The sequence below is a fragment of the Manis pentadactyla genome, chromosome 13, assembly GCF_030020395.1.
Source record: "Manis pentadactyla isolate mManPen7 chromosome 13, mManPen7.hap1, whole genome shotgun sequence".
Classification (NCBI taxonomy): Eukaryota; Metazoa; Chordata; class Mammalia; order Pholidota; family Manidae; genus Manis; species Manis pentadactyla.
This window is the reverse complement of record NC_080031.1, coordinates 29,373,888-29,388,338: the sequence shown is the minus strand read 5'-3', so window position 1 is coordinate 29,388,338 and position 14,451 is coordinate 29,373,888. Positions and strand designations below refer to the sequence as shown.

Sequence of the window (14,451 nt, the reverse complement as noted above, 5' to 3'; positions counted from 1 at the left end):
CCTCAAGACCTTTGTGGGGCCCTTTGCACCTCTCCTTTCAGTCATAGCCCGTACTTCCTTTCATGTTCTTACTGTTTCAACCTCCCTCAGATATGCTAAAGTATACAAGTAGCCTCACTTTATGGGTTTCAGTATATGGAGGGGGCCAGAATAGTCACTAGGGACCCAAAGAGAGATGGGGGAGCTGTATGGACCACCAGATTTCTCATTCCTATAGTGAACAACTCCTCATCCGGGCCCAGGGGGTCTCCATATTATAGATGATGTTTTTCATGTCCAGCTCCCTTAATGCCTGCTGGAGCTCTGCATGTTTTCCAGCTAGTGGGTAAGTATGGTAAATCATCCTGATTAAGCCAAACTGCTCTGATGGCTGCTGTCAGCCACTCCAGAAGCACCTGATTCCCTGAGGTATGATGGGCACTGTGCAACTGCTGCCAGAGGGAAGGGTGAGTTGTCAGGGAAGCCAGTCTAACCATTTCAGAACCTGAAATAACAATGTTTTCCACCCCCATATCCCAGCGATACAAAAGCTATGTAGGCAGAACTTGGTTGCACATATCTACCAGGTTATCCTGGGTATAGGGGCAGAGCATGGACTGCTCCTCCCCTTGAGAAGCCCAGGTTGTTGCATTTTTACTTTCTTAATTACAACCAGGCAGGCTTTTAATAGAGGAGGGACGGTTCCTTGGGAGGTGGCCTCAGCAACAGATTGGCCCTCGGCCCCACCTCCTCATCCCCTTCAACATCCCCTCTACCATCTTCGGGGCTGAGGGCACCACTCTTTCCTCCCTCTCCCTCACGACCTCCTGCACATGGATTCTCCTGCTGTCTCCTTCCTCACTGTTAACTTATCTTCCAGGAGCATGACCTGTCTTCTCAATAACTCCCTCTTTCTTAAGGGGATCCCATAGGTCATCGTCCAGCTCTTCTAGGTGATGCCAAAGTGTGTCTCTCTCCTGCCGACATCTCTCTCTCAATAACCCTTTCTACTATCTCAAGGAACATCCCACAGTCCTGGCTGCTGCATGGCCACTCAGGGCCTGTACACAGCCTTCTTTCTCATGGAGGGCTAATTCCACAGCTTCTGGTGTCTCCCCTCTTCCCTAACTCTGGGGAAGGGCCCACCCCTCTAGGAGGTGCTTTACCCTAGACCAGTTTCACAGTAGGGCCTCCCCAACTGAAAGCCCCACAGATAGGGGCTCCCAGGTGAGGCTGCACTCTATACCACTTCCCACAGGGGGGTTCCGGGCACCTCCCCACCAGCTCTAGGAGCAGCCTGCCAAGTGTCGCACCCATGAAGACAGATTTCGGGTTCATAGTTCCTGCTGACCACCGCCAGATGTCCAGGGGGGAGTCTGTCTCCCAGCCCTGGGCAAATTACCTTTGAAACCAAACTCAGTCAAAGGTAGAAATAAAGTGGTAGAAACCCGTTTATTGCCTACAAGCATTCTTCCACTTCTGCTCACCCATGTCTCTCATGACCTGGCTGCAAAAGGGACCCCACCCAACTCTCCGGTCCTGATATGTCCTCATTCCCCCTTGTAATCACCTATTGATATCTTCTCTCCACCCTTTGGAAACACCTATTGAAATGGATATGCATTAAAACCAGGCAAGGGGTTCTGGAAATATTGCAATTTTACCCATACTTGTATATAAGAAATGTTCCTTTTTCTTTGCCTTGAAGGGTTTAGATCATTGGAGTTGACCATTTTATGGTTGAAAATACCTTCAAATTTTTTTTTACTTTAACCATAAAACAGTCAACTCCGAAGATATTTTCAACAATGAATGTTTTGAGACATTTGATTATAGGAATGAGATTATTCTTTTATTCCCAAATTATTTTGCTGCTCTTCTCCTCGGATCCAGTTAGGAGGTCCAACTTAAATGGTCCTTATCTAGGTCACTATTACTCTTAGCTGATAGCTCTGAGCAAGTTGAAATAATGGTCCAGAAACATTTTCATCATTTTTTTTTCCTGCCCTGAAACCTGTATTGTCTGTCAACTGATCTCCTCATCACCTATCTGGTGACAACCAAACTCTTTTTTTTTTTCAGAGCCCTTGGCCAGATCCATCATCCTCGTTTAATTGTTATCTCATTCTTAAATATTTTCTTGACTTGAAAGGCATTTTCTTGACATAAAGTGTTGCCTATTTTATATATTGGACTAGCACAGGAATGAAGTCAAGAAAACTATTTGAGGGCTTTTTGTGTACCAGTAGCTTCAGTTGCTTTTATGTATATTACTGAATTTAATCCTTGCAGCCCTGGGAAGTAAGTAAATAAATCCACCTCATTTAACAGAAGATGAACAACATTGATAAAATGACCTGCCTGTACAACCCAGATTATTTATCATTGGCAAGGCTGGGGTTTGAATTCATGTTTGCCATATTACTTTTCTTACCATTCCACAGAGGAGGCTTCTATAAAAGGAGGGATCTGGTTCTTGAAAAGGTTAGATACAATTAGGTGTTTTGTGGGTAAGTGGGGGAAAATACTACCTGAGGAAGAATAGTAGGCTTAAGAAATGTAGCAATATTTTAAAATAATCAGATTCATGTTAAACTTACATAGCTATTGATTACATGGCATTAATAACACTTGATTGACATAAAGGTTTTTTAAAAAGTAGATTACATTGTCTCTCTCAACCAACTCTATGACCTACTTCCAAAATGAGTTCACTACGCTTCTTAAAACACATTTGTTTATATGCCGTTGTGATGATTTATGTTGATGTAAATAAACAGTAGGGAGAGTTAACAGATTTGGGAGATTCTGAGAGATGGTTCAGCAGGAGTCTTGCTTGTTGGTGGTCACTGATGTATCTTAATTTATGAATTCATGCAGTGCCAGAAATCTTGTTTCTAAAAAAACAAAGTAGGAAGAACAAAAACCAGCATAACTTTTTCAAGCCGCAAACCACCAATTTAAAGCAGTAAAAATAGTAAGCATAATACCCTCATAACCATTTATCTCTTTACCAGTGCCGTCAATCAGTCATTAACATTCTCTGATGGTTGTGCGTTTTATATAAAAAGATAGCTTTCTATTTTAATGCAGACATTATTTGCTAGTCCTGAGTTAGCTTTTAATAGTTTATAAATTGAAAAAGAAAGCTTTTAGAATGATTCTGAATCATTTTTTAAAATACCATTCTCAGAAAAAAACAAAAAAACAAAAACTATTCTGCCAGAGTGGCAAATTACATTTTAGAAAATCCTTTTCTACTTCAAAACCAGCAAGATGGAGTCAGAAAAGCCCTGAGCTAGCAGCTAAAAGCAGTTTAAAAAAACTGGCCATGCCACTAACTAGCAGTGTGATTGACGGCCAGTTACTTGATTTTCCTGAACCTCTCTGTGCTTATTTGTTAAAGAAGGATTGTTCTGAGAAGTAAATGAGAAATACTGTGAGAGGTTTCCATTCTTAGGTAGGGAAGTCTTGTCTGTGCCCAGTCTCTGCCTCTCACCGTTCTAACACCAGATTCTTTAGTACTTTTTCCTTTTCTGCTGTCGGCCTCTTGGAAGAACCATCTCATCCTGAGAGCATTTCACAGAAGTTGGCAACTTTATCTTGTACATTAAATCAGTCCGGGGTTTTAGTGGAGAAGGCAGCGTATGTATCCAATATGTGGGAGAGTATCTGTAGGACATTTCTTTGACCTTCAGAATTCTCATAAATGGCTCCCCCCACCTCTTCATCCAAGAGATCTATGAGACGTTATGCTTGTCTGTCATTTGTTCTGTCTAAAGGCCCTGGGAGCTTTTCTCACCTGCCACATCCCCTTTGTATTTGAGTACAAGAGATGCAAAAGGGTTTGACCCTAGATTCTTGGCCTGCTGGGCATTGTTGCAGGGGAGACTTGTTTCATTATTATTGTAGAGGTTGGAGGTGGGGAGGTGGTGATACAATTGTTAGTCTAAAGAAGTCTAAACACCTCCAAATGCTCTCTCAACATTAGAGGAAGTCTGATGTAGTAGAAAGAGTACTGAGTTTAAGTCCCAGCTCTTCTGTATACTGGTTGCTGTCCTTGGACATATCAGTAAATTGTAGGTGTTTTTTTTTTAAGTGATTATTTTTTCAACCTTTATACATTTCATATTTCTTGTTTTCCCTAGTAATTTGAAGATGTGACAATATTATTGTTATTCTTTACAAGATCAGAATCCCTGCATGTTCAAGGCTCAGGTTTTGAGTTTCATGAGATTTACATCTCATAGTATGATATGAAGCCCTTTAAATATTTCTGTATACCATAGCTCAGTTAACTTGTGGGATTATGCAAAACATCAGTTTTCTAATGGTTTGCTTCAGGATTTATCCTTTTTTGGTTCTATGCATTTGCTAAGCCATCCAATAGATAAAACTAAATAACTATAATGTAGCCAACAGGAGAGGTGGCTCTGTATATATATGAGAGACTGCTGCTGAACATGGACCTTGGTCAAAGTACAGCTGCTTACCTTTTGTCAGTCTAAATTTTGACAGGTTCATTCTTTCCCAGCATTAGCTGTTGTAGAGTGAGATCATAGAGTTTATCTTGGTCATAAATCCAATTGCCTTTTCTTTTCCAAAGTAATAGCAGAGTACTGTATTTATTTATATGTCTTAGAAGGGCTGTAGAATTGCATAGTTTTATTTTCTTGTAGTAAGTTCAGCAGCTAGACTGTTCTTAGGAACATGATAAACTAAATCTTAAGTTATTTTCTGTTATATGTAATCACTCATTTTTAACTCTGAAAATACTGTTTTATGAGTTTTCCTTCATTTTATCTCCTCAGTTTGTATACTTTAATTGTTATTTATAATTTGACATTTTTTTAGAATCTGTAGTTTGGATGACAAAGTTTTTGTCAACCTTTTTTCAGATTAGCATTTATGTGAACTCCTAATCACCTACATTCATAGTACATACTGCCTTAATGTCTGTTCAATTCAGCACATATTTAATGAGCCCTCCTGTACAGCTTGCACTCTCCTAGGTCTCCCAGCGTGTCCTTCAAGAAGCTTATATTCTGGTGGTAAAAGAAATTGTGTTTTGTGATACTCTGGCATTTTTTACTGAATCTTGAATAGCCATGCCTTTTTTTCTACCCCCTCCAACTATTTATGCAATCTTTTTGTTATTCAATATACATTACAGAGAGTTTGCATTTTGAGTATTGTCCTTATCATATGTGTCTAGTACAGAAATTGTTTTCAGAATTCCTGGGTACCAGATGCCATCCTGGTATGTACTAGATGTGTGACCCTGTGCAAATCCCTCAGTTTCCTATTTGCATGGTGAGGGTACCAGTAATGCCAACTCACTTAATTATCTTAATGTTACACCTCTTGCTAAGAAAGTAAAAGCAATCATACTAGAACTTGTTCAACTGTGACCAGGCAGTGAAATTACTTTCCTCTGCCTCATCCTTCTTTTCCACCTCCTGTTATAGTGGAATCAGTGTCTGTTTCCTGTTTCTTCCCACCCTCTGATGGATGACTGTAACTTCTCAACTATCCCTTGGCACAACTTCAGCTACTCTGTTTCTATTCACTTTTAAACACCCTGTCTCTTCCTCTGGAAAAAACCAGAAACATATCCATCCAGGTGCTTTTTTGCTTTCCTCTTTAGGTAACTAAATTTGCTTCCTTGCCTCCTGTTCATTAATACACTTTATCATGCCACTGAAGCTGCTCATGCCAATGTCACCAGTAATCTCCTTATGGCTAATTCTAGTGGATCTGTCATCCTGAGTGTCCATTTATGGAAAAGGTAGGTGTTAACAAGTCAGTAAGGTTACAATACAAACTTTCTTTGAGAGAAAGTTTGATACCCTTAGGGCAAAAAAAGAAAAACTTTCTTTTCATTAATTCGTTGACAAATGAATAATAATGCACTCTTCTAATAGTTTAAAATACAGTAGTTAATAACATAGGTAAAATCCTTATCCCTATCCCTGGAATTTATGTTAGTTGGAATAAACAGGCAAACAAAATAAGTAAATTATATGTCAGATAATAAAGGATTATCCAGAAAAAATAAAGTGAAGAAAATGGAGTAGAAGTTTAGGGATTTTAGATGACACAGCCAGGGAGGGCCTCACTGAGAATATGGCTGGTGGGGGTAGGCCAGGAGGAGGTCCAGGGAAGGGTACGCAGCCAATGTCTGAAGGAACACTGGGCTGGCAAACTTGCTCTTTTTTTGGTCCTCAAAAAAATCCTTCTTTTTTTGTATGAGATGTTTTTATCAAGATTCTTATTCTTATGATTAAAAGAAAGGCTAGATACTTTGGGATATGCTGTTGCAAATTGGCTAAGATAAACGAGTATTTTTCATGATTTAATCTTACAGAGTAAGTGCAGACAAAAATTCTGAAGTTAATTTTATTTCACATTTCCTTTGGCATTGAAGTGGTTGTATGGTTTTATAGTTGGACAGTTTAGATAATGGCATCTTTATCCCTTAAAAAGAATTCCTTAAGTAAGTGGAACATTAGCTGAGGTAACATAGTACAGCTTTATCAGACTCTAAATTAACTGATGTTCCACAGATTTTTCAGGAGGAACGATTTTAGCGTTTGTACACTTACAAAATTTTAGCAATGCAATCAGTCTTGAGAGCAGTAAAACTGTACATTATCTGCATAATATTATAAAAACCCTAATTTAAAGGATAATGAAGCCTTAAGAGATTTACAGATTGACTCCAAGGTTTGGGGAAATCCATGTAGTTGTTATAGTCATTAGAATGGGGTCTAGCCCTCTAGTGGAGCCCTATCTAGTTACAGATGGATTAATATAATTTATATAATCAGTTAGTTTCAGAGAAACCCAATTGTTAGATATTTAGAAAACCGTCAGCAGTCACACTCCTGAACTTGTTTCCAGTATACCTCCCTCTTCTCCTTTATCCCACCCAAATGTTGGTGACTTTAAGAAGTACTGGAGACAGACAGTTGCACACACGTTCATTGAGTTTTCAGAGCCATTCATAATGAATCACTGGCCAGTTGCTTTCCTGGTTTCTTAACATTGTAACAGGCAGTGAAAAAACAGTTCCCCAAATTTTGTTCTTGTAGATTTTAAGCTGTTTTTCTGGAGTATGACTATATTGATTACCATGTGTATTGCTTCTCATGCCCATAAGCATGAGAAGCACTGTATGTCCAGAGAACATTTCATGGTTTAATTTGTGAGTGGCTCATATGGAAGATTGAAAAGGAAGAGGAATAAGCTCTTACTGGGCTTGATATGAATTTATCTTTTGGAATGAGGTGCTCACATAGCAAGATTTGAGTACAGTTTTGCTATATTATCTAGACCTGGGCAAACCCAAGTGCAGTTGCTGAAAATTAAATATGACTGGTGGGAAAAAGAAGTGCTGGTGAGTTAATATTTGAGAAATTATGTATTCCACTGAATAAAATACTTTCTCTCAACATTGGTACATTGTAATACCCTTGAATTGTAGTACCCTTGAATTGACAGGTACCATTATCATTCCTAAGTGTACGATCTTCCACATTTTTAGTTCCCTGTTTTCATCCCCATTGTGCTTGCCAAGGAGCTAAAAGAATTATTTTCCATCTTAAATAGAGAATATTTAAAGTTCATTCTAACCAAAGTCTATGATCCTTTTTTACTGTCTTGTTGGTAAGATAGTGTTATTGATGAGATGGCATTCTAGTTCCATTTCAGGGATGTTAATGACAGGGTGTCATTTCCTTACCATTTATCTCCATTATTTTAAAAGTAATAATGAGTTCATGATCATTTAATAAAAGGAAAACCTAGCAAAGCAGAGTTCTGTGATTTTTGTCATGTAGGCAAAAGCGCTGTTAAAATGTCTGTCCTTTAACACTCTTAAAACGTCTCTAAGCATCTGTCTTCCCATGTTTTCAGTTCTCTCTCTCTCTCAAGCAATTAGCCTCATACTGTACATACTGTTTTACAACCTGCTTTAAAGGGCTGTATTATGAATATTTTCCACGTTATTAAATATTCTTCTGAAATATTTTCAATAGCTGCATTATAGTCTATCATGTGCAACAATATTTATTTAACCAATCCCTGTCATTACATGCTAGCTGGCTTTCACATTTTCCTCTTAAGAAACTGCACAGAGAGACTGCCTCATAAGTCTTTGAGTACTTCTCTGGCTATTTCTTCAGGATAATTTTTTTAGGTGGTTTCATGTATACAGTATATTTTAGTTTTTGTTTCACTGAAGCAATTAAACTTTGCCAGAAGAAGAAAACTAATATTTATTAAATGCTCATATAACAGATGCTGTGTTAGATGCCTTGTAGTCTTACATTTCATAGACTCTGGGTGTTCTCATCCCAGTTTTATAGATGAAGAAATCTGTATGCATATGTATATTTTTCAGTAAGTATGTGGAAAATGCTTAAATGTTTTGTTTGGCAAATAACAAAGGCATTTGAGAGTCACAGGAAACAAAATTCACAGATGAAATTTTTAATTCTGTTTTGGCTTTGGAGCATTATAAGACTTTTCCATCTTTCTGTGTTTTACCTAAAAGGCTCTAGGGCTAAAAATCATGTTTTAATTGGCATTCTTAGCTCTAGGAGAAAACAAATGGGTGATTCCCTTGTAAATTTTGGGTGTTAGTCAAAAGACTAATGATATAGATGATGAATTTATAATAATCACATTTATTCTTTAAATTAGAAGCAGATAGTAATTGTCTACTAGGTGAAAATGGTTTCCCTTCACTTCAAATTCCAGGCATAGCTTTTTCAAATCTTGCACTTACAAGGTTGTAAGGTTAAAGAGTTAAAAATTGAGTGGTTAAAAGGATGAAAAAAGATTGCAGCAGAAGGGTGGGAGCAGTGAGATAAGATGACTGTGTCCTTCACAGAGCTAGTCTAGAACCCTTTGCGTATTAGCCATATATCTACCCTGTTTTGGTACGTGGGATTATTGTTTTTAGGACCTGGTGTTTGTTACCTAATGCAGTGGTTTGTTTCGTCTCAGTCATATCGATCAGACAACAACATGGCAGGACCCCAGGAAGGCCATGCTCTCCCAGATGAACGTCACAGCCCCCACCAGTCCACCAGTGCAGCAGAATATGATGAACTCGGCCTCAGGTGAGTGGAACACTATAATTAGAGCACATGGAGAATGCTTGAGCACTGGGATAACTTTCTGTGGAAAATAGTAATTATTTTAAGGGAACTGGATCATGGGTGGTAGTTAATCTCTATCCAGTTTCATATGGGAAGCTTATTTTATTTCAAAGTAACATGTTATACCAAAGCATTGTTTAGTCATTAATACATAGAAACTGGTAACTGATAACCGCAGTTTTTAAAGTTTAGTTCTGAAGTAAATATCGCAAATTCCTAGTTGGGTTAGTTTTGACATGCTATTGTTTTATTGTCTTGCTTTCTTAAGTCTGAACCCTTTGAGTTGAACTTTCCGTCCTTTGTGGTTTGGATGGGATGCAAAGCTATGGTGGATATTTGCTCTATCTTGAAAAATAACTGAAAGGTAGCAATTTATAAGTCCCAAAGCGTCTTTCCTGGGCCTACTACGTGTTACTGAGCCCATTTCCACCTTTCTCACAGAAGGTAAATCTGAGTATAAATCTTCCTGACTCTTATTTGGCAATCTACTTAAATCTGCCCTTTCCTCATCTATGAAGAAGGTTTAATAATTCCTGTAGGAAAGGCATTTTTATAGAGAGGAAGATATTAAAGAAAATATATGTATAAAGTTTTTATCATGATTCTAGTACAGAGTGGGTACTGAGTAAAGGTTTAGTTCCTTCTTCCCTAGTCAGTTAGACACTATCTGGTTGCTGCTTTGTTACATGGGCCCAAGGCCATAGTTACCCATTATGCATCTTTGTGCATATTGGAAAAAGGCATCCCTTCTTTTGGGAAGATGCAGCCTCATGCCTGGCATCAGGGATTGGAGCATTTGGGCTGAATTTCTGACCACTCCATACTTTCCTGAGTGCCCTGGTTCAGGGCACAGATGGAACAACAGTAATTGGCAGCCCTGGTGGCCTTGGTGACTTTTTCCTTCATTGCCCATCCATCTTTCCTACCCAGCAAGCTGACCAGCACTAACATTGGTAGCTGCACTGTAGATTTTCTTAAAGGAGCGGCCTTAGGAAGGGACTGGTGGTGGTGTGGAAGGTGGTACGGTTAGTTGGCAAAAGGATTCCTTGGCTAGCAAAGCTCACAGAATTTAACATGTGCTTTGGCCACTAAGGATGATAACAAGAGTGTCGCGATGTGTGTGCTGTTCCGTAACTGTCTGCTCTTGCCCTTGGTGGGTTGGATACTTGAATTCTAAGGAGTTAAGAGCTGAAAATGAAAAAGCAAAATTCCTAACTGAGCTCTTCTTGTCACAAACTTTATATAAACTCTTGAAGAAAAATTAATTCCTTAAATCTTCCATTTTAGCTTATGTTAATAATATAGATACATTTGCTTAGAATCTGTTGTATATGTTGTGACTTGTAAATTCTTAAAATTTAAACTATATCTAATTTTTACATAAATTTTTTAACATAAACAATTACCTAAGTATTGACTAGTATTTTTACTTGGTGACTATTTTTTTAAATTATCATTTCCAAATAAAAGTTGTAAAAGCTGCCTTGTATTTATAGTCCAGAGATGATTTACATAATTCATTTTCTCATGCTCCATCTAAATCTGTACCCAGGAAATTAGTAACAAATAATCCAATTTAAATATATTTTGAAAGAGTAAGCATTTTGCATCTAACAAGGTTGATTATGATTCTTTCAGAACATTCTTCAGTTTTTTCCTGTTAAATTTTCCAGTGATAATGGTCTAAAGAAATGGGGAGAATTTGTGTTCAGGTTTATGTTTAAAATCAGAAGTGTATCTATCAAAGTGGTTTTTTTGTGTAGTGGGTTTTAGAATATTTGTGTATATTTTATTTCACCTCTGCATTTTGTTTGTAGAATTTAAATATGTTTTTATATTCTGCATGCAAATTAGTAGGCATGTTTCCTTATAGCTGTATTTAGTAAAGAGTGGTAACTTTGGCAGAAAATAGTTTGAGTGGCAAGAAGCATGACTGGTGGATTAGGAGTTGAAGGGAAGAAATGGGTGAAGAGATGCTTGGAGGTAGAGAGCTGGAGGGAGGGCCTGAAGTGGGAAAAACCTTTAAATGGTTCTGGAGGGCGTTAAATATATTTAATAGTAATAATATGCTATATTTATGTGCCAAGCATTCTGCTAAGGTCATTTTGTATTATTTCATTTAATTCTCATATTGCCATTTAAGTTAGGTGCTGTTCTAATCTCACTTCGCGTATGAAGAAGCTTCAGTAATTTTCCCCAGATTACACAGCTTTTAAGTGGTAGAAGCCAGGATTCAGACTTCAGTAATGGGGTTACAGAGCCTGTGCTTTTAATGTACATATAAACCAGGGTTAGGATAAGTGAGAGAAAAATCTCCAAGAAACCTGTTAATATGCACTGGAGGCACTAGTTTAAAATACTGTAGACGTATATTTATGTTAAGAACTGCTTCTACAGAAGGTGGTGGGTATGGGGATGATGTTTGCTTAAGGAGGTTTTGCATCAAATAAAATAAGCACTATACCTTGAAGAAATTAAAAAGGATACTAGGGGCCATTGTCTTTAATGAATTAAGAAAGGAAGAGACAGGTATGGTGAAACCTTTTTTTTTTTTTTGGAACCTAACTAAAAACTGATTCTAAATAGAAAAGGAGTCCCAAAAAGTTTCAAAATGAGAATAACCCATGTTAAATTGAGTATATATGAAAATTCCCATAATGGAACACATTTAAGTCTGGATTATTCTGAATTTGGTAACAAATTCAAGCGGAGACTTAACTGTCAAGTCAAGTGTTGAGGCTATCGATAATATCCATATAGTATAGGCCTCTGTTAACCCCGAGTTATGTGCTCTCAGGTGTTGTCTTTCATTTCTTCCGTTTCATGGACAGCTAAGACTCAATAGAGGAGTTGTATATGGTATTGAAAGGCTTTGGAATGAATGTCTCAAGAACTGTAGTCTTGATATGCCTCATGTTCACATTAAAATTACAGCCATAATGTCATGTTAAGGTTTTGACCTCTAGGGGCTTCTCTTTCTCCATCTGGAAAGCACCCAGGGTGGTGGGCCGCTATGCGTTTTCCAGCAAAGTTTCTCCAATAGCTTTGAGAGGAAATGATCTTACCTCTATCAGTCAAGAGTTTCTCTTTGAGAAAAGCGGCAAAAGTGATGCTCTTTGTGCTTGGATAATTATGTTTTAAGGAGTCTTCAAAGACAGTTCATTGGAGACAGTTAAGAATTGTGAGGGTGTTTAAATAAATTTCAAGGGCCTTTATTGTAACAAAGCAGTAAATGGCTTTCAGTTAAGTGGGATATATCTACAGATTTTCATTCTGAAGGGAATGTTTTTTGAATATGCTAATCTGAAGCCTTCATTCATATAAGGATAAGTTAACATCTCTTTACTGGATAATTAGGCTAAATGCAACTTGATTTACATTTTTAGCATTAATAAAGAATTCCCCTCTTTCAAATAATTTGAATCCAGGTTTGTGTTCTGCTCTAATTATTTCTATCAGAGTGCTTCCCTTCAAATACTGTCACTTTCTCTAAACTCCCCAGACATGTTTTATATAATTTTTAATGGTTGGCTGGACTGAATGATCTTTTAAAATTGTCTTCAATTCCTAAGATTTTATGAAATCCTATTTCTTTCATTCAGTCTAATTTGGTTTAGCAAAAAGTGATCGGTGTACTTCTGTGTTTACAAGTCCATTTTCAAAACAGGAGGTTCAAATGATGGATTTTCTCTGCTAAACTAGAGAACTTGTGGTTCGGTTTGTAATTGACCAAATTTCTAAAAATACACAATTGCAAAATCACTTAAAGGTGTATCGGGAAAGGATTCTAGAGGCAAGACTTAACTACGTCCTCTGAAGAAGATTAATTTATGTTATTTAACTCTCCATTTAATTGGCAAGTAATACTGGCTTGTTAACAGTGAGCCACACAACTGCTGATACTTAAAGCAACAGCAAAGTCAGGAAAGTCTGATGATCCAGAAATAGCTTTGTACCAGTGGGCTTGTAACTGTTTAGGACCATTAAAAATCATAAGCTGTGATTTAAAACAAGGAAATCAATTAACCCAATTATCTGCCTTTTAAATATGTACCTTTGTTAGCAGTCCCAAGTCTTCTTACACGTACGTTTTAAGGGATTCATCATTTTTATGTTTTAAAGTTAGGTATTTATTTAACTAATGACCCCATCTACCATGTTGCACATTCAGATTTCCCTATGTGAAAACCTGTTTAGAATTCCTAGGAAATACCTCAAGATGGGTGGAGAAAATGCCCTCTTGATCATGAAAGATGATGCATTTTAGAGGAATGTACTAAACATCTTCATTGCAGTGGGGGAAAATGTTCAGAAGCAAACAAAGTGAAGAGTACAGAGCTGCGTTAGTGTTTGCCTGCCGTGCTACCACTGCTTTGTGTAATCTTTGTCAGTGCACAAAAAACGAATGGGAAACAGTAACCAAGAAAAGTGACAGAGAATAGGTGTGAAATGTAAAAATGACAAGTAAAAAGTAGACAGACGTAAGGTTTTTAACTTTAAAAGGCACAGAAAGGATTAGGATGTTGTGAGAAGTTGTAAAGCTGGTAGAAGGCTTTAGGAGTTGATAATCCTTACTTCATGTGCTGTAATCCATGATCTTTGAAGTTCTTCTTTTCACCTTTGGGGTGGACTGAGAAGGAATTTAGAATAGGGTTTAAGATTCAAGGTCTCTTAAAGTTAAGTGGACATAGATTTGAATCCCAGCTCTGTCACTTACTGCCTGTGAGATCTTGGACAAGTCACTGTAGCTATCTGTGCCTCAGTGTCTGCACTTCAAAAATGGGGATTACAATAATAATAGCAACACTGAACTTATAATAGGACTATTGTGAAGATTAAATGACACAATCTATATAATGTGATTGGGTCCTAGGAGTTATTAACAATATACAGTGCTTGGTAAAATAAACTGCATATAAGATAAGTAAATGTGCTCCAATCTGTGTGATATTTTGTAATTTAATCAGTTTATGCTAACTGGTATCCACGTTACTTCATTTAAATAATTTAAAAAATCTGTTACCACTGTCTTTGTGGCTACATTTATTTCTACACGTTTTTTATCATCAAATATGGGTCCCTGGCTCTTATCCAAGTCTTATATTACCTTCTGGCTTTTAGATTCACTTCACTTCTCTATTTGGTATAGATGGTAGACTGTTAAATATAAATACGGTTTTCTTCTTTTACATGAGTAAGGATTTTTCTGATTCTGCTAAAGTTCTTGATTATTATAAGATGGAAATTATTTGTCAGTCTGAAAGGACCAAGATTGTTCTAAAGTATATCAAACAGGAATAAAAAC

At 37.4% G+C, this 14,451-nt stretch overlaps 1 protein-coding gene across 12 annotated transcripts in view; it reads left to right on the top strand.

The window, feature by feature from the left end:
- YAP1 (Yes1 associated transcriptional regulator) overlaps window positions 1-14,451 on the top strand; it is a 112,768-nt gene that overhangs the window by 48,901 nt on the left and 49,416 nt on the right. For all 12 annotated transcript variants that reach the window (XM_036902795.2, XM_036902793.2, XM_036902791.2 and 9 more), the window contains exon 3: window positions 8,992-9,107. In XM_036902795.2, the coding sequence (XP_036758690.1) occupies window positions 8,992-9,107 (116 nt within the window). The remainder of the gene's footprint in view (window positions 1-8,991; window positions 9,108-14,451) is intronic.